We start from the raw sequence: 20,313 nt of genomic DNA, 5'->3' as shown, positions 1-20,313 counted from the left end.
CGAGGCAAGAGCAAGGTCCTGAAGGTCAATGCTGCCAGCACAAATCCATCATGTTAGGACGTGAAGCGCTGGAAGAGGTTGGTGAGTTCACCTACCTGGGCAGCATTGTGAACAAGCAATGTGGAGCCGATGGTGATGTGTCAGTCAGGATTGGCAAGGCCAGGGTAGCTTCCCTCAAATCTAAAGGCCCTGGTAGATAGAAAGCGTCAATGAAGTGTGTGTCAATGGCACGAGTCATGTGAGGCCAGTTGTTCACCGTAATTACACCGCAATTATTAATAATTTGAACCACACTTCACCGTCCCGAATGGAACAAGGGAGTTACAGTACCTTTATGCATGCATGCACAAATGCACGCATGCACGCACGCACGCACGCACGCACGCACGCACGCACGCACGCACGCACGCACGCACGCACGCACGGACGCACGCACGCACGCACGCACGCACGCACGCACGCACGCACGCACGCACGCACGCACGCACGCACGCACGCACGCACGCACGCACGCACGCACACACACACACACACACACACACACACACACACACACACACACACACACACACACACACACACACAAATGCACAATGTTCTATTCTGTTCACTTTGTTGTACTCTTTCTCTCTTCTCTCAGTTCTGCCTGCAACCTGGCCAGCTAAGCTGAGCTCTTGAACTTGAGCCTCAAACTTGGCGCCATATAGAACAGGCTACTTTTGTTACAGTGTTCTCCTCATCCATATGTTTGTCGTTTAAAGCACTGACATCACCGACTAATACGTGCAAAGAAAGACAGGACTATGGTAGTTTCACAGACAAACCAATTATTTTTCAGGATCTGTGTAGACCCTTATCTATAGGGAAAAGAAAGAAGAACACGAAACACGAAACACGTGAAACCTAGACTTTGGAGTCAAATGTCAAGAGGATGGGACACCTGGAGAGGATGGCTCAGGATCGGGATGCTTGTTGATGGCCTAAAGCCCCAAGAGGGGTAAAGGGCGGAGGTAAGGTAAGGCTGTTGATGAGCTCTTGGCTTAAATAAAACAGCCTTTACTGTATGTTGGTACATATACCGGTAGTACCTTTGTGTGGACCCCAGGACGACTAGCGACCACTTGGTGGAAGCTAATGGGGATCCAAATAAAGAATAAAGAATATAGTGGAACCACACCGCTATTGTAACGTGAGAACCCAGTATCTCTCAGTGGGCCGGTTACCACCACACTGGTTGCATTCCTTTTTTTTCTTTTAACTTCTGATGGCAGAAAGAGACGTTTTCTCTCCGAACAATTCCAGTTGGGATAGAGCCAGCCGTCGGTTTTTAGCAAGTATGCTGTAAAAGTGTAGGAATTCTCCTGTGGCCTCGTCCGTGTGTACATCCTGAGTGTTAATATAACTCGGATTGTGTACAAAGGGCTAAATAAACGCTGATGATTTTATTATGTATGGGGCCAGACGCAAGGTGTCCTTGGGGTCAGAGAATGAAATGATTGGACTGCGAAAGTGATATAGGAATAATATTAAGCAAAACAAACACATTACTATTACTTACTAACTTACTTAATTACTCAAGTAAAGAAGGGGTGGCGTGGATAGAAAGTAATTGGGGGAAAGTTGAACACCTCTTCTGAAGCGGAGCAGGGTTGCTTGTAGAGGAGTGTGTGTTTTGTTCGGTAGCAGTCTACGTCAAGTGATTATAACCCTTCATAGAAACAGTGCTCTGGAAAATGGCAGTAATTATGGGTCAGGGATGGAGCACTGGCCCACTGACAAACTGTCAGTTAAACAGTCTCTCTCTCTCTCACACACGCATGGACGCATGCACACGCGCGCGCTCACGCATGCACACACATACACACACACAGTCACACACACACACACACACACACACACACACACACACACACACACACACACACACACACACGCACACACACACACACACACACACACACACACACACACACACACACATGCATGCATGCAAACAAAGATACAAATGTAGATATAATTGACCATCCATCAGAAACTCAACAAAACAGATGCCAGTAACACACACACACACACACACACACACACACACACATACACACACACACACACACACACACACACACACACACACACACACACACACACACACACACACACACACACACACACACACACACACACACACACACACACACACACACACACACACACACACAGTATATACACACACTGTTCACAGTCCATGGTGTGTCTGCCAATGAGGGAAAAACCAACACAGCAATCTGACCTTTGGAAGAGGAAGAAGGATGGGAGCAAAAAAATAAAGACAAGAATGACTTCCAGCTGATGGCTGAGATGAGAGGAGAGCAGCCAAAAGCATGTCTTCCTCGTGAAACAAGCCACGCACGCACGTCGCATGCACAGACACACACACACACACACACACACACACACACACACACACACACACACACACACACACACACACACACACACACACACACACTCATGCACACTCATGCACACACACATACGTATTTCTCTACTCTCATTGTGCATCCAGAACACATTGAGTTATTTTCACATACTGTACAGCTATGAAAAGTTATGGTGAAGAGAACATGTACGTTTGAGGGATTTGAGATCTGTTGTACAAGCAAAGCATTCACACAATCACATCTCACGCACACACACGCACGCAAGCACGCACGCAAGCATGCACACACACATACACACACACACACATACACACACTCATTACCAACCCACATAATGGTACAGAAAGGGATCGGTGCCTAAGGACAGACACAGGCCAAGGTGTGGCACAGCAAACTTAGCCACGGTGTAAAGCTCTCACGGTCTAGGCCATAATCCACTTGCATTTGATGATCTGATTCAGGGTCAGCGTAGGCATTTGTTTAACCTTCTTGACCAGGACAGCCCTGTGTCATCAGCCCTGTTTACAGGAAAAACTGCAAATTAAAATGTAAAAATAAAACTCAAACGTATACAGAAGATCTCCGGCAGGGAGCCCTGATCTAATTAAACCGCTTTCGTGTAACCAAATCAGTTGGTCGTGGGTGTTTCTTTTACTTGAACTCAGCGCAGAATCACACAAAAGCCACCTCAAATGGGTTTATATAGATTATAGAGAATTATCCAGACCTACGGAGCAGATGGGATGAGATAAAGACAGAATTGTTACGGCTCCCTCCCTGGACCGACATCAGAGAAGGGGGGGTACGGCTGATGTGATGTGGTGCAGCGAGGAGGATCGCTCTGCTGACTCAGCCTCTTTCGTAACCAAAGAAACTAAAGACCCCAATCTCTTGTCGCCATGCTGAACCCTGCTCACGCAGACTTCCCTTTTATCCTCAGCAACCCCCAGTGAGCCCCACACACACACACACACACACACACACACACACACACACACACACACACACACACACACACACACACACACACACAACACACACACACACACACACACACACACACACACACACACACACACACACACACACACACACACACACACACACACACACACACACACACACACACACACACACACACACACTCACACACACACACACACACACACACACACACACACACACACACACACACACACACACACACACACACACACACACACACATCACTACCACCACCATTTCCATCTCCCCCATAGCCTGTTGCCTCTGGCAACTGTCTGTGTGTAGCAACCTTTATCATCACTGCTCACCACACCCCACTCTCATGTCTTTTTCTTTTCTTTTTTTAAACCAGAAACCTCATGTTCGTTGCCAAGCGAGTCCTGCAACAAATTATCATCCGTGTAACCTCCAGCACTATAGGTTCAATTCTAACTCCATACTGGCGTCACCTTACAATTATCTCACAGTCATGATTCTCCCCAGCTGAGGGTGGAAATCGAATAATTACACGCTACCAATGATCAGACGTTATCTGGGTTTCTGTGCATCAAGACCATCCACACAGGCATGACCCCTGCAAGCAGAAAAGGGGGGATATTAGACAAACAGGCATTCTGTGTCTGCACTTTGAAATATTTCATTTCATGTGTCTAGTTTTCCTTCCCCGTCAGGAATAAGGTTTGTTCAAATAAGAGTTCAACATGTGGGTCCCGTAGCAGCATGAATGGCCCTGGTCCCATTCATTGGGTGTACTATGTCCCGCTGAGCTCCTATGTACATCACGCAAGGGTTGATGGAACGAACCACGGCCTCGAATGCAGCTTTTGGGTCAATCTATGTATGGAACTACCCTATAAAGCCAGTCCAAAGCAACACCACCAGTACAAAGGGGAAAATAAACCAGGGGTCTATTCCTGGGGTGATACTAACAGTAGTAGTTCATAGCATTGATATGTTAGTTTAAATCTAAATCCATCCCTGATTATATGTGTAGACTAAAACCCCACCAGTACAACTCTAGTTCCACCAGAAGAGAATTGAGAACCTCTGCTGATAATCCATGCTGTGTGATGTATCATCTGTAATCTGCAGTTGTGTATTGTGTCCGTGTTGTGGCCCACTGGATGCAGATCCGCCCGTGTGCAGGGGAATTATGTTCCATGGGTTCACACAGTGGATCTCTTCTCATCCCATCTCATCCCATCTCATCCATCTTTTGCAGTGATGCACAGTGGTTACATAGGCCCGTGTTTCACACAGATATCCCATGGCCTCCGCTAACTAACCGGCCGCGCAATCTGATTGGAGCTCCGCCAGGACTTGTGTGAACACGGCAACATGGCTGCCATGCATTCATCATCCATAAGACATGCACACACCCATGCATGTGAACGTGCATGCGAGTACACAAGACATACGGACAAAAGCATACACTCACACAGTCAGTGCATGTGTTGTGTACACTACTATACTTTGCCCAGATCTCAAATCTCTCTCCCAGACAGGGTGGTTCCAAGAATAATATGGTGACATACATATTGTATATGTGTACATGCGAAAACAAACCTCCCTCTAGGACAATGATGAAAGATGGCAATTAAAGGTGAAGGGGACCATTTCAAACCTTCGAGCAGAATTTAGACTGTAATTTGACTCCAACATCAGCAGTCCTTCAGTTTTTACAGAACAGTACATTGGCATCAGTCAGTGGAGATGAATGGACGCATGAAGTTATGAAGATGGCTCATCAGTCTACAATCTGCCTCTAAATTGAACAATTTTACAGTGTTGGGACCATGACATTATGTGGAGACATTACTGTGGTAGTCATATGACCATTAGATATCTTGATGTCTGCAACATGGCAGAGCATGACCTCATGTTTTGAGGTCCCGGTCTGTCTATCTGTCTGTGTGTCCAGAGTTAATTTTACAAAACACTGGACCAATTAGTGACAGATTTATTGTGCACACCGCACACACCATTTAATACATTTAAAAAGGTTATAAAAATCAAAGGGGCTTGGATCTGGCTCAAATCTTGCCCAAATTTGGAGTCATACGTCATAGATATGTCATAGATGTCTGACTTGACAGGCTGGCCACATCTGAGATACAAAGTGGAGCCACTCCAATGGAGCTACTCGAGATCCACATGATTTCTTTCATGCTATGTATTCACCCAAAAATATATTTTTGTGTCCCGAGTATCCACACAGAACATGGACCGAGGTATATTTTTCACTGCTTTTTCAACTTGCATGAATGAGGCTGTTTAGATGCAAAATATGTGCCGTGATTTCCGTCATCATGCCCCCTGTGTGTAAAGACCATAATGCTTAAATGACCTTTGACTTATCAATAGTTCCAAATCCTCAGGCATGTGATGTACAACATAAGCCTGCCTGATATTTTCTTCATCACACAACAGTGTTGTGAGCTTGTAGATCGGCTATGTTGCAGTATAAAATAGCAATAATGTTCAAAGCAGGACCTCTTTGATTTGTGTGGAGAAGAAATGCCAGTTGCACTATGGGTATAAGGAGCCTATCAAATACATATTTTATTTTAAGAATATTATACAGCACAGTGGAGAGAAATGGGAAAATGATGGCTGAGCAAGAAGAGTTTTGAACCCATGGTTTTAAGAATAGGTGTGTGCCTGCCTAGTATGCTAGTGAATACTGTATATTGAATAATTGCACCAAGTTCTGTATTTTGTTTTTTATTCAAAAAGAGAGACAGTCTAAACCAATGTGCATTCATTCATTCCTTCATGTTCACTCTCTAGTGCCTGCTCTGATGGTGCCCTATCATAAGCTTACTGATAAAACCCTGGACCAGGATTGACCCCTAGTGGCCAATATGAAATTAACATCAGATACATTGGTCTGTTCAGTTTTTTCCCGTCCTCATTTTAAAGGTGATGTGTAAAGTGACTTTTTGTTTTTGTAAATCTCCAAGAGGCCAGAGATAATGTTTCGCCTCTGTCCAGCCACGTGTGTGTGTCTGTGAACAGCTAATCTCCGGCACCGCTGGACCAAACGTTGTGAAGCTTTGCACGCACACTCCCAGTAGATCAAGAAAGAACCTCTACCCCAAACTTTTCAAACCAGCCTCATGGTGGCGCTATAACATGCTGCTTCACATTTTGGCCTATGACTGTTGAACCGAAGATTGTTAGGTAAAGAATAAAAATCCCTGGATTCCTTGGCTCATGACAACTCGCCATAGGCCCCACAGTGGCGTCAGTTCAGCAAAAGCTAAGGTATGGCAAGGTTAGGGTTGCCAAACTCTCAAATAAGGGACACTTATCCTGAAAAAAGATTTGGGGGTCAAACCACCCAAAACCCCCGAAATGCATAGAACACTATATGCATTATACCTATAACACAATACAAACACAATGGTCTTTCACCTGCATTAGGCTACTATTCATGATTTTTTTTTTTTCTTTTTTGAGCCAAGGTATGGCACCTGCCATTCCTTGCCATACCCAATTGACGCCCCTGAGGCCCCGCCTGACAAGATTGTCTGCCATATTTTCTTCAAAACACACTTTATACAACTATTCCTACAAGTTTTGCACAAACCTCACACAAATCATTACACATTATCTTTAGAATCATGTGATCAAGATGTACTATGAGTCACATGTTTCATATTTCATTCCAACTGGCTATATGACTGACTTCCAAAGTTTTAGTTGTTTACTTTGATCAAACATTAACCATATGCAGTCAAATATATAATTTAAAGAAGACAGGTAAGCAAGTCTTTTGTGTTTCTTTTAAGGCTTTGTAGAGAAAAAAGTGAGGTCACAGGGTCAACTCTGCAGTCAACCCAGTTATTTGCCATACATTTGTCTGTGGAATGTCAAATTCTGCCATGATGGCTTTACTATTATTTACTTATGTAGTACTACTACTACTACTACTACTACTACTACTACTACTACAGTGGAAACTGCAAGAGGTGTGTGTCTGTGAATCTTTGGACAACATGTTACAGGTGTATCTGTTACTGTCTATGTCCGCCTGACCCCATTCCCTAGCTCCCTAAAATGAAGTGGGTCTTCCTGGCAGGATATGGGGCTCCCTTTAGAGACAACCTGATTAAGAGATGTGGAACACCTGTGCCTGACAGGGGAACTTATTTAGAACTTAATGCCAATAGTTATTTTCTTCAAGTTTTAGGTTCCCCCTTTTGTTTGGGTTATATGGTCTAGACCATGTTTGGACACTTAAGTGAGCACTCAGGTTGTCTGCCTTTTTGAAGTTATTTCAAAAGTTGCACAAATGTGTCTTTTAAAAGCCTCTAACCACTCTTATTAATTCCCCTTTCCTGTTTAAACATGTACCAATATGCTATGAGAAGGATCACATACAACTTGACACCAGATCAGTGGTAAGTAGATTATTATTAATGGATGAAACACATCTAAATCTTCTGTTTTGTATATCAAGTTAAAGGAATACGCTTAAACGTTACAAAAACAACCTCTGAAGTTGAGTGTGCACAAATCAGGTTTGACTGTAGTAATGTATATTTTAGAGATCTGTCGCTTTAGAGGTCTGTTCAGAGATGTACATGTACTGTTGGTACCTCAAACACAGTAGAAAAACATCTATCGTGACAAAGTCCAACTTATCTGAATGGATTCACAGAATGTTTAAACAAACATTTTGAGGGCATGGCACATTGTAAAAAACAAACAAAACTAAAAACACACACACACACACACACACACACACACACACACACACACACACACACACACACACACACACACACACACACACACACACACACACACACACACACACACACACACACACACACACACACACACACGCACACACACATTTCTTTTTAAAGTAAATAATTCTGAGGTCAAATCAATAACCAAAGACTTTTGACTGCACCGTGGCTTCTGATTTCGATTTGTAACTGCTAAAACGTGGACCCTGGGTACCGGACCGGTATGTAACTTGCGACATGAGTCAGTCAGTGCTGATGGAATTATTCTGTACAGTCTGTTAGGATTTATAGAAAACAGGATTGAGTCCTGTTGAGCTTTGAGTTCATAAAAGTGCTTGGAATCAATTGAATGTAAAAAACAAAGAGCTGTTAAAAAAAAAGGAAAGAAAGAAGAAGTCAGAAAAACAAGTGCTGGAGATATTCCAGTTCCCCCTTTTTGTTCCTCAGCACACTGGAGCGTTGTCATTCTGGTCTTCAGCCTGGACCTCCTCTCCTGAGATGAGTGTCTCTGAATCCTCCTTCTCCTCTTTGGAATGGTCTGTTCCCAGTACACACACAACCCTGAAAGCAAAGACATGAAAAAATTGAAAAAATAACAAATATATATATTTCCGAATATATCCAAAAGAGGAAGCGAGGCCATGTTGTCCTCTTTCACAGTGCAGTAGAGGGAGAAAGGAAACCATTGAGGCAGAGTTTACAGCGCTACAGAATAAATATACTGTATTTACCATACTGACATTGCTCTGAACGCTTTAATTAGGACAAATTTACTGCAAACACTAAACTGAGGTGGGGGGGGGGGGAGACGATGACGACGACGACGGACATCCGCTTTACCCCCAGATCGTTTTCAGTGCTTCCGTTGCACAGACTGTATGACGGAAGCATTTGGACCAGCACATGGACTGGTATCAATGTCCAGGGAGACCGTGATGTTTACTGTATCTGGGAAAGGTATCGGTTCATTCATTTTATGTAAATATAATGGACAATAAAATGGTTAATTCTTATTTGATCTTGAACAGAATACAGCAATTTAAAACGTGTAAACGTTAATGTTGCTCTGAAATGTTATTGGACTCAGAACACACAGACTATGTAACATTTGTAATTGTTCCTGTATGCTCTATCCTCGCGGCTCTGCTACCAGCATTCATTGTCCCTGGAAGCCTGTGTCCACCAACTACAGGGCATGCTTAAAGGTGCTCACGTCCAGTTGCCTCTTCATACAATCCCGATCTTTGTGTCGATTTTTGCTCGGCATAATGTTTATTTGTACACACCCATGATACAATACTGATACTGATCCGGTCCCAGGTAGAGATCTGCATCAGATGTCACAAGGCCGGATTTGAAAACATCACGCTGTGTTACAGTATGTCATGTGTCTTACTGTATGTGTGCCCTAACTTGCTGAGCCACTCAATCTAATTTTCTTGTCCCACTTTGGCTGGGAAAAGGTGTACTACTACAATGTGTAATGTAATATAATAATGGTTGTAAAAATAGTGCCACCCTGAAACACAAAAATATGCATGTTCCTCAACTAACCCTCTTATAAAAGGAATTTTATCATTTCAGATCCAAGGAATTTGATCGGACAAAAGGCATTCCATGAGTGCTGATACACAGCATAACAGCACTGGAAAGTTTCACGGTAACTTACTGTAGTATCATGTGATGATCCGCACACTATAATGCTCCACACACACCTGTGGCCTTATGCCTACGACCAAATCAATCACAGCTGTGCTGATCTAAAGTGTAACAGCACTGTCTGTGATATTGCTTAATTCTACAGTATAGTCTGCAAAGCACACTTGCAAATTGACTGTATTGCTTCGAAGGACTGAAGACTAATACTTACATTGGCCCACAGTGACAGAGCGTGAATTGTCTGTCAAACAGAGAATCAGCAAAGCAAGGGGGTCCTGTTATGCCAAAAACTACCCACCATGAAGCTGGGAGTGCATTGCACGTGACTGTGTTTTGTTTAGGTCACTCAGCCAGTTTCAAGTGTCACAATATGCAGCCCCTGACTCAGCACTTTGACTAACATAACAAAAGATACAGTAGCCTATGCCAGATGTAGGGATGTTCTTCATTCAGTGATATCTTCTTAGACCTTAGTGTTATATGACAAAAAGGCAAATAATGAGGGAAATGGTTGAGCACACAGGAAGGGATCATTACTTATTTGTTTCAGCTGGTGGGCAATGACTCAGCAGAAAAAGTGTGGTCTCTGTGGCAACTATGCTCATGAACAGATTTACACTACAACCAAAGCGAATCATAATATGAACCTCACGGGAAAGTCCTATCAAAAGGTTAGACTGGAGTCAGTCCAATATTGACAAACAACAGAGAACACTTTGGTAAAAAGTTATGAAGTTAACATGACACTGCAAATTCACGATACATTTATGCCAATTATTTTTGGACCATTAGCATGTGTTAACATGTTGAACTTACCCCACCAGTGCAATGGGAACGGAACAGAGTCCTGCAGCCAGTAGAAAGCTGAAACCAGGGAACCACGACACAGTGTTCGCATAGATGGTAGTGAAAACAGTATATGCTATATTGCTGCTGAGGCTATCCACGAAGGCAACACAGGCAAACAGAGCTCCTGTACAACAACACAGGAAGGGGAGAAGAACACACGATAAATGAGTACAGTGACATACTGTACAGGTATCACAGAACATAGACCAGAGAGGATTACAGTACTTCAAACTACAGTTTGAAGCCAACAAGCAGGACTTTGATGTTTTTCTCCATTATATGTAGATTGCTTACCTTGCTCTGTCTTTGAGACGAGCTTTGACATCATGCCACGTAGGACAGGGAATGGCATGATAGCCAAGAGCATTGGTACTCTCACTGTGGTCAAGAACAGACAAGAGTGGATGTTATTTTAGAGCACACTTTGAATAAGTTATCAACTTGGAATTATTTTAATTTAAATATAAATACAAATACATATAAAGGAGCTAAATTGTATAATATCCATTTCTACTATAATCAAAACAATGTTTATGAAAGTATAACAATGTCTTTGATTGGTTATTCAGGTTTTGTTACATGTATAACCACTTAAGAGAATGTTGTAAACTTGTAATCCTAATTTAGAAAATTGCATTTTAATCTCACCTAGGAACATCATTGTGGTAGTGTTGGCAAAAGCCAAAAGGATCATCCCTGACATGACGGAGAGGATCCCCATGAAGACAATAAGCAGCTGGGGCACGCCGCAGTACATGAACGCTGACACGCCCAGAAAGCTCACCAGGAACACAGAGGTCGACAGGGCCGAGCCGTAGCCGATCAGAATCTCGCTCCAGCACAGTGGCGCCTTGAGCTCGTACAACGTGATCATGGAGAGACCACCCACATAGGCGAAAGAGAAGGTGGCGAAGATGAGGAGGATGAGGACTATAAGGATGCTTCGCCTGCCCGTGGCCCCTGCGTACAGATGGTAGATCCCGTAAAGCATCTGCTTCAGGCCAGAGCGGCGAGGGCACCCGTTGACGGCGATGGCGGCATCGTCTTCCGGGGGCTTTTTGACGGTCTCCTCCAGGATGAACACTGCATACAGGAGGCAGACACACTGTAAGATGGCGCCGGTGAAGAAAGGCCAGTTGAAGCCTGCAGCCCTCAGGAAATAGCCTGAGGACAGCGAGGCCACCCCAGACACCAAACCGATCACCATGTCCACCCCGGCCATTCGCAGTGTCCTACTCCGCCCGTCCTCGCACAGATCGGCGACGTAGGCGAAGCATCCACCGAGGAATGTCCCCAGGCCGCCAAACAGCGAGCTGAGCAGGGAGGCGCCAATCAGCAGGTAGACGTTGAGCTCAAAGTAGGACAGGGCCAGGAAACACAGGGTGTAGATCAGCGAGCCGATCAGGGGCAGGACGATGGTGATCTTGCGTCCTCGCTGGTCACTGTATGCCACCAGCAGGAGGGTGACGGTCAGGGAGGGTATAATGCTAAAGAGCTCAGAGTAGAGGGAGAAAAGAGACGCCTGCCTCTGCACCTCCTGGGGAACACAGAAGACAGAGAATAATGCCGTTATCCGTGGCAACACAGGGACAAAGGTTTAAGTTGTCTTTTGCTGTCTTCATGTATTCTAGACTAGAGCAGTGGTTCTCAACCTGTGGGTCGGTGAAGTGACAGTGAAGTGACAATTTAAGGACTTTTAAGACCTTTTTAATACCTAAAAAAAAAAAAAAAAGAAAAAAGACCATTACTGCATCAAAAGTAATCAACAAACTATATTATAAAAACTGGTCAAACATTGGCCAAATAATATAAGAAAGAGGCTTTTTTTAAAGATAGCCGATCTACTCACAATGCCTCGCAACAATATTTATCTGTGGAACCGAGTCAAACGAAATGTAATGCCTCAACTCCTACAATTACTTATCGGGGTGGGGGGTCCCCAGTTCAAATATGATTATTTTGGGGGGTCGCGGCCTGAAAAGGTTGAGAACCACTGGACTACAGCGTTGGTTTTATAAATTTTGACTTGCCAATGGGCAAGTCAAAATCTCGAGGCAAACTTGTATTCATAGATAAAATAGCTGATCTACAAGCTTACAACGTGTCGCGACCTTGTAGATCTGCTATTTTTGAAAATGTGGGGGGGGGGGGGAGAAAAGAAACAATTATACCCATTCTTTCATTTCAGTAATTAATCTCAGTAAGCAGCAGTAAAGCTTTTGAAATATGTTTAGTGAAACACAATATGCTAGCCAAGACAAGGAAGTAATAAAGTAATGTTTGTTTTGTTCACCAACAGAAGGAAACTACAGCTGGCGGCTATAATAAGGATAAGCAAGCTTTTCCAGATCAACGACTCACTTCTCAGTTCCCTCATTCAATGCGCTTTACAAACATTCACCTGGTTTGCCCTGTCATACGTGCGTCACAATAAGACCAATAAGCCAATATGAAGAAAAAAATCAAATAAGCCAACATGAATCATGATGACAGTGAAACACCTGATACCAGAACGTAAACATCCAGCATAAATCCAAGACATCTTTTCACATTGATTATGGCAACACAGCATCTTATCTTATTTTTGTATTTATCTCTTGTGTTTCTCTTATTCCAAATCCTGTTAGATGAAAGAAAGTTGCCAATTACAGCTAAAATCTTTAAGAGTTAGATTTTACTATAAACCCTTGAATCAAATGAGTATTGTTATGGATTTAAATAAGTAACACACAGTATTACTGTGAATGATAATGCAGTTATTTAACTATACTGCACTGTACAAATCTCTCTTTTCAGCCTGCCTTGTTACCTTGTTTATTGCTATCAAGTTAAATTGATATTACATAAACTTCTTAGTTTAATTTTAGTTTAAAAACTACATATCAAAGAGAATGATTTCAGAAAGTCAAAACTGCATGTTATTGTAGGAAATGCTCCATATGAACATACACTGTGCAAAACACAGGCAACTAGACGCGTCGCAATTCAGGGCAATTGCAGAGTGTGGTTGCGCCGACGCGAGTCGCGGGTCGCTGCCGCCGGGACTCGAGGAATACGCTGGGAGGAATACCGTCGGAGGCTGCGCCAATTACATTGTCACGTAACTCCTGCGATCACTTGCGTTTCATTTTGAGAGGATTGATCCCCCCAACATAAGGTTTTTGCATCAAACGGTTACATTTTGAGCATTTGTGGCGCCCCCTATGGATCAAAGTGGAAATGCTTTTGGGGATTTGTTGAGTAAACCACCCTTGACATGTGATTCAAATTTGGGATTGACTGGACGTTTCGTTCGTGATTTGTGGCCTTTTTTGTAAAACGGGCCCCTTCCGCTAACTTTGGAAGCCATTTACGGACGAACGGTATGGACTATCAAAATTATGTCCAGATTATCGCATGGGTCCAGAGATCATGTGTACCGATCATGTGTACCGATTTTTGTGAAATTTGGAGAAAATATGTGGGAGGAGGAGCTAAAAGTGTTTTTTGAAGAAAATTCAAAATGGCGGAAAATCTATCCTGACGCAAATGGGCGTGTTCTATATGGGGAGTTGCGTCATGACCCAAGGAATCTAGGGAAACATTTTTTTTATTTTACGACCAACAGTTCAAGAGTTATGTATTAGCAAAATACAAGCACAGGATTCCCGGTGAGACCGGTCATTTTGACATATGGCACTAAATTGGGAAAAATTAACTGTGGGAGGAGATCCCCGGCAAAATAAAGTTTATCTAGAAGAATAATAAAGTGTAAGGATTACTATAGTCTGGTTGCCCTGTTAGGGCAACCACACTAATTATTACAATGACAAATATTATCCCCCCCCCCCCACACACATAGAGTGATAGACTTTTAGATGCTAAATAGAAAAGTGTATTATATAGTGAAGGCATTAGAGATAATGAAAATTTTTAAAGAATTTTTTGATTTATTTACATTGTTTTGTGTCCTGGACACTTCAAGAATGTAACTGTCCACTTGTGTGGACATTTGTCACAGTCAAAACAGATCAGTCAAAACAGACATTAATAACTGTATATAAATAACTAAACCCCCATTATCAAACTTGAAGTTAACTGTGTAGCAATTCAACAGGAGTTCCTCCATAAAAAAATGACTTGATCTGCGCCTTAAGCATGGCTTTCTTTGTATGTATTCCACTTGTGTGTTTAAATTATGTGTGATCTAAATCAAATTAAGTTTACCCTGCTTTTTGCTTGCTTCTGTGTTTGTGAAACCAGGTAATCAATTAACCAAAGATAGTGGCTGGCCTGGCCACGTGGTTGTCTAAAAATAAGCATGCATTAGTTCTGTAACTTATCAGAGTATTGAAAATGTGGTGGAAACAGAGCTACACTTTCCTGCTGCCCACTATACCAAGACATCAGAGACACATACTTCCCGCAGATTACATACACCCATAGTGAGTTTGAAAACATGACCAATGACAACAAACTCCCATACCTACTGGGAGAAATACAGCAATGTGCGAACACAGCAGCAAGACTTGTGAACCGTTGCGATAAAAGGTTAGCCAATGGAATGGAGTGGAGTTTCCTGCACTATCTGTACAGAGTGTACCTCTGACATAGACCTACTGCACATATAGACAGAGCTACTACCTTTAAACACATTTTAAATCTGAGTCTTTTTTGTATACTATTTAAATTGTTTTGGGAAAAATGCTGCTAATTGTCCAAACGTGACTACAAACAATTGCTGCTATTTGTTTAAAAAAGCTTTATACCCTGTATATATTATAACATGTATAACATTGCAATGTGACATAGCTCTATTAACACAATGCTGTACCCCCTCAAACTGTACATACTTCCTCATTCGTTTCTTAAATGGTTTTTTATTATGTTTTGACACTTGCTTTGGCAGTGTATGTTTTCTCATGCCAATAAAGCTCCATTGAATTTAATTGAAATATTAAACATGCCAATATCCTTTGTGCTTATTGAGTTCCTGCTCTCATTTGCAATGGTGTAAAGTAGATTACATTTACTCAAGTACTGTACTTGAGTACAATTTTGAGGTATTTTTTACTTTATACTGCAGTATTTCCAATTTTCAATACCTTTACTTCTGTTCCACTACATCTCAGAGGCAAATATTGTACTTTTACTCCACTACAATTATTTGAAAACTTTAGTTACTTTACTTTGCAGATATATTGTTATGTTATAAAACATACATTACCACTTTAGCCCTATTTTATACATAGGCTATTTGAAAATAGCCGATCTACAAGCTCTTGTGAGCTTGTGGATCTGTATTTTCAAACATCTTAGTGTTTTTACTTTTGGTACTTTAAGTATATTTTGATGCCAATACTTTTGTACTTTTACTCAAGTAACATTTTGAACACAGGCCTTTTACGTGTAATAACAGAGTATTACCACAATAACATATTGTGGGTATTGCTACTTTTACTTAGTAAAATATCTGAGTACTTCTTCCACCACTGCACTCATTAAGTAACTGACCTCATTTTGGTTTGTATGGTTGCTGCTGATGTTCGTTAATGCACATCTGGAGGAGTTGTCAGAGACAGGATAGGTGGTGTTGGTGATATCCTTCCAAAGTCTCCTGTACACATACTGCTGGACCAGAGGATACACCAAAAAACTGGCAAAAGCATAGATGCCAATTACAGGCTCTATAAGGAAAAGGCGCTTCATTTTGATGGCTGTGTAGAGAAAAAGTCCCTAAAATAACGAGGAAAGAAAAAAAGTGTTAGAGGTGAACCAGGCTTGTCAGGTGATAATCGGGTGAAGGTAGGACAACTGTAAAGAAGTTGATCATCCGCACGAGTCCACCCAAATGTAATTATTCTGCCAGTAATAGGATTCAGACTGTGGATTAAAATGAACAACCGAGAATTGACAGTTTGACAAAGGATCACACACTACTACTACTACTACTACTACTATATAACAACCTGGAATAATATAGCTTGTTACACGACCCAGCATAATCCATTGTATTTGTTATATAATTCTCCAAATTAAACTTTTTCTTGCGAGCGACCTTGTGACCAACACAGACACAGGTCCAGCCTAGCCAGTGACAGACAGTGACGATCTGTAAACAGGGCATCATGAAAGGTTGCCTTTGATCGTCCAACTTGACAAAAATGCACGCCCTGGAAATAATACTTACCTTTTAAATTGCAGTTTGCCTCATTATGTTTTGGTCTCACTGACATGTGATGTCGGTCAACAAATACATGTTTGTCTGTGTCGTTAACAATGAGGTCGTATCTGTTTTGATCTGTTAACTGTAGCCTTATGAAATTATGCTTCGCAGGAGTCCCGCCCCTGTTCTCCGATAGGACAGCGGTCTTCCAATCGTGTAGCCCTGAAACTTGACTGTCATATCATGACAGTCATGACGAAAGTTCAACCTGTTTTTTGCACATATTCTATTTTTAGTTCGTACATCTACATATACGTTCAAATTTCAAATATAAAGTGCTTAACCTATGCCCACAGATGTTAAAATTCACTTCGGGTGGGTATAAGTACCCGTATCTTCCGTATTGTTGAATAAAAAGCATTTTAATCCAATCGACGGCCATTTTTTCATAGAGTTATAATGTATCAGAGTGCAATACACATCCCAACCAATAGGGTCACGTAGTTGAAAGCGCATGGAGAAAATTCAGAGAAAATGGCCACCGATCGGATTAAAATGCTTTTTTATTTAACGACACGGAAAATACGGGTACTTACTACTTATGAGGGCCCGTACATAATTTTAACATCCGTGGCCATGGAGTAAGAATCTGAAAACGAAAATGTGAACGTTTATGTAGATGTACGGGCCGTAAATGGAAAACGTGCAAACACCAGGTTGAAGTTCAGCCATGACGAGCGTCGTGTGATCCATGGCTATTGGCTACCAACCGTGATGATGTGCAGTCGATCATGTATTCTGCAACGTTGCCATGTCTGCGTATTATAAGCGACGTTGGGCTTATTTTTCTGTAGAGTATTATAGAGTATATTCTGCTTGTAAAATGCTCGCGGGTGGCCTTTTATTGGGCTTGTGTCTTCTTTTGGGCTTGCTTCCTGAATGTTGTTTAAAACAATGATTTTTCAAACATTCAAAATGTTTTTTTTTTTGTTTTTTTTGCAGATCTACAAGCTCACAATGCATCACATCGTGACGCGTTGTGAGCTTGTAGATCGGTTATTGCATCTAAGGCAATGATTTGATTTATTATTATTTTTTCTTCTTCTTCTGACTCATAGCGGCAGCTTGTAGATCGGTTATTGCTTATTTCTCTCGCAATATCTGGCTGGCAACAGTGCAACACTGATCATTTGAGTGAGCTGAGAACATGCTTCCTGCGACGGGCTGTGAAAGACTAAAACAAATGCATTATTCTTATGAAATGTGACTGTGAACAACACATTGTTTGTGCAGTGTTAATCAATGACTTGACATAAAAAATTATTACATTTCGTTTTTACGTGTTTTGTTATTATGAGTATTAAGATCACATAGCCCGGAGGGACAGTTGCGCTGTAATTTGCTAATTGGTTGCCTGGCAACCGTTCGTGCCGTCTACTAAGTTCAAATATATTGTCCAAAATGTACAATGTACTTGTCATCAACTGATGTTTGTTCAGATAACACAGTATACGAATAATCATAAACTTAATTTTTTAAATGCAGAGTTACAACGTTACTCACATTAACTATAAAAACAATGGTAATCATAAAAGAGCATACAAAGATAAGAGCTGTAAAACAGGTAGTAAAAGCATTATATTGGCCTATATATATATATATATATATATATATATATATATATATATATATATATATATATATATATATATATATATATATGTATGTATGTATATATGTTAATACATATACATACATATTATGTATATATGTATATATATTATACTGTCTGTAACTGTCCCTGTATCATTTTCAGCAGTAGCCAATCACAGCGTGGCTGACCATCCGGACTATGGGATTATGTCCAGACTGGGGCGTGTTTTGCGTCGGACTGTACCATTGACCGTATGGGACGTACCATTGGCGATGCGACGGGAGGGGTTTTGTTGTGACAGGAGGACAGCCCACAGCAGCAACAGCAACCTGTGTAAAACAACCCGGCGGCGGCGGCGGGGGAGACGGTAAGACCAGTGTCCTTCCTCAATGTTTCGTTTAGGCAATGTCAGCTTTAATTTAGGAACACATTGAAAATGCGCCCGAGTTTACAATGCTGCTGGGTTTTAACCATACTGCTCCCCTTTATGTAACGTTACCCAGTGTGTACGTACAACCCAGAATGATAAGCTAACCTTTAAGACTGGCTAACAGCAACAGCATCATAATAATGCTAGGAAATTAAGCTAGCGAATGCTAGCTAAGCTATGTTCCTGTTGATGGATGTCATTAGACATCAGCTTATGTTCAGACTGGTAGCCTATGGTTTGTTCAACTGTTCATGACAAACACACAGATTGCCACTTATAATGCGGTGTGGTTCACGTTAGCTCTTCTTTGTAAAGTCGTGACTACCAGTGTCAGGTACTGTAGGCTGTGGAGGGGGATCCAGTCCTTTGGCCTAAACCATTAATCTCCACCTGCAGAACTGGTCTTCAATACAGTTGATCTGAGCAAGCTGCGTCAGCGTTGGGTCTGTGATTATTATAGCATAATGACAAATGTTTTGCTACCGTTGAATCGATGTATTTCTATGTATTTCTATGAATTGAATACACAGGACCCCAATGGAAACAAGACAGTGCTTTCTTGGGTTCAATCCTTTTAGCATTGTATTTGTATTAAACTGTACTTTCTGTGTTTTTTTGGGGCAAACTGTTAATAAAGTATTTAATCAATCAATATTGTATGTTAGAGATCTGAGACCTTATGACATACACAGTATATCATAACAGCATCATAGACTGTAATGCTATTACCCATGGCAATATTATTACGGAGTACAGACAGTTGTTTTTGCTTGGTAAAAACCTAGCATCTGTCAAAACAACTCTAACATTCTTAGCATTTGTGGTCAGGTAACAACACTAACTATCTAAATGACAAAACATGTGTGAACAAGTAGTAACCAACTAAATCTGCATAACTAGCAATAATAGTCTGTAAAACTAGCATCTATCAAAACTAGGCTATATATTTATCAAAATCCCTTAAGCATGATCTATATATATATATATATATATTAATTAAGTTTTCTAATTTGTATCTCAGTAATAACTTCCATGTAATGTGCTGTATACATTATTTCACGTGGAAAATATTTGCCATATCAAAACTACTCATCAAAACTACAATAATGCAGATTAATAATTGATACTGAATAACTTAAAGGTAGGGTAAGTGATTTGCGTTGGTTAAAATAATTGTTAAATAGCTCTATATTCTGATAGTACTCATTGCTATAGAGTGTTTGTTCAGTATTAGGAGTCTCCTTGTCTCTCCACCTCTTTATTAAACAGAAAATGCATTTTCGTTTCAGTTTCAGTTTCATTTCCAATTTTATCCAACCAGGACAGAGAACTCAATCAGGATACAGATTAAACAAGTGAAATTGGAAGTGATG

At 41.4% G+C, this 20,313-nt stretch overlaps 2 protein-coding genes across 6 annotated transcripts in view; one reads left to right on the top strand and one right to left on the bottom strand.

Annotated features, from left to right (window-relative positions):
• Positions 1–7,843: 7,843 nt before the first annotated feature.
• LOC308089921 (lysosomal proton-coupled steroid conjugate and bile acid symporter SLC46A3) lies at positions 7,844–17,011 on the bottom strand. Of its 2 annotated transcripts, XR_013933577.1 has the most exons (7): positions 16,881–17,011; positions 16,205–16,426; positions 11,360–12,248; positions 11,006–11,089; positions 10,679–10,835; positions 8,227–8,764; positions 7,844–8,162 (listed from the first exon to the last, which is right to left on the bottom strand). XR_013933577.1 is itself a non-coding variant. In XM_080434888.1 (6 exons), exons 2-6 carry the CDS (start codon positions 16,397–16,399, stop codon positions 8,647–8,649), a joined length of 1,443 nt encoding a protein of 480 aa, XP_080291014.1. In that variant the 5' UTR covers positions 16,400–16,426; positions 16,881–17,011; the 3' UTR covers positions 7,844–8,646. The 2 variants fall into 2 exon arrangements, 1 of the variants encoding a protein (XP_080291014.1); XM_080434888.1 differs by having other exon boundaries at positions 7,844–8,764.
• A 1,804-nt stretch (positions 17,012–18,815) lies between these two features.
• The window catches only part of synj1 (synaptojanin 1), a 45,647-nt gene continuing 44,149 nt past the window's right edge, over positions 18,816–20,313 (top strand). For all 4 annotated transcript variants that reach the window (XM_080434578.1, XM_080434579.1, XM_080434580.1 and 1 more), the window contains exon 1: positions 18,816–18,877. The gene's annotated coding sequence lies outside the window, so the exon portion shown is untranslated. The remainder of the gene's footprint in view (positions 18,878–20,313) is intronic.

Source organism: Gymnoscopelus braueri (genome assembly GCF_963280865.1).
Source record: "Gymnoscopelus braueri genome assembly, chromosome: 8".
NCBI lineage: Eukaryota > Metazoa > Chordata > Actinopteri > Myctophiformes > Myctophidae > Gymnoscopelus > Gymnoscopelus braueri.
Note: the sequence above shows the minus strand (reverse complement) of the source record. Positions and strands in the feature narration are given on the sequence as shown.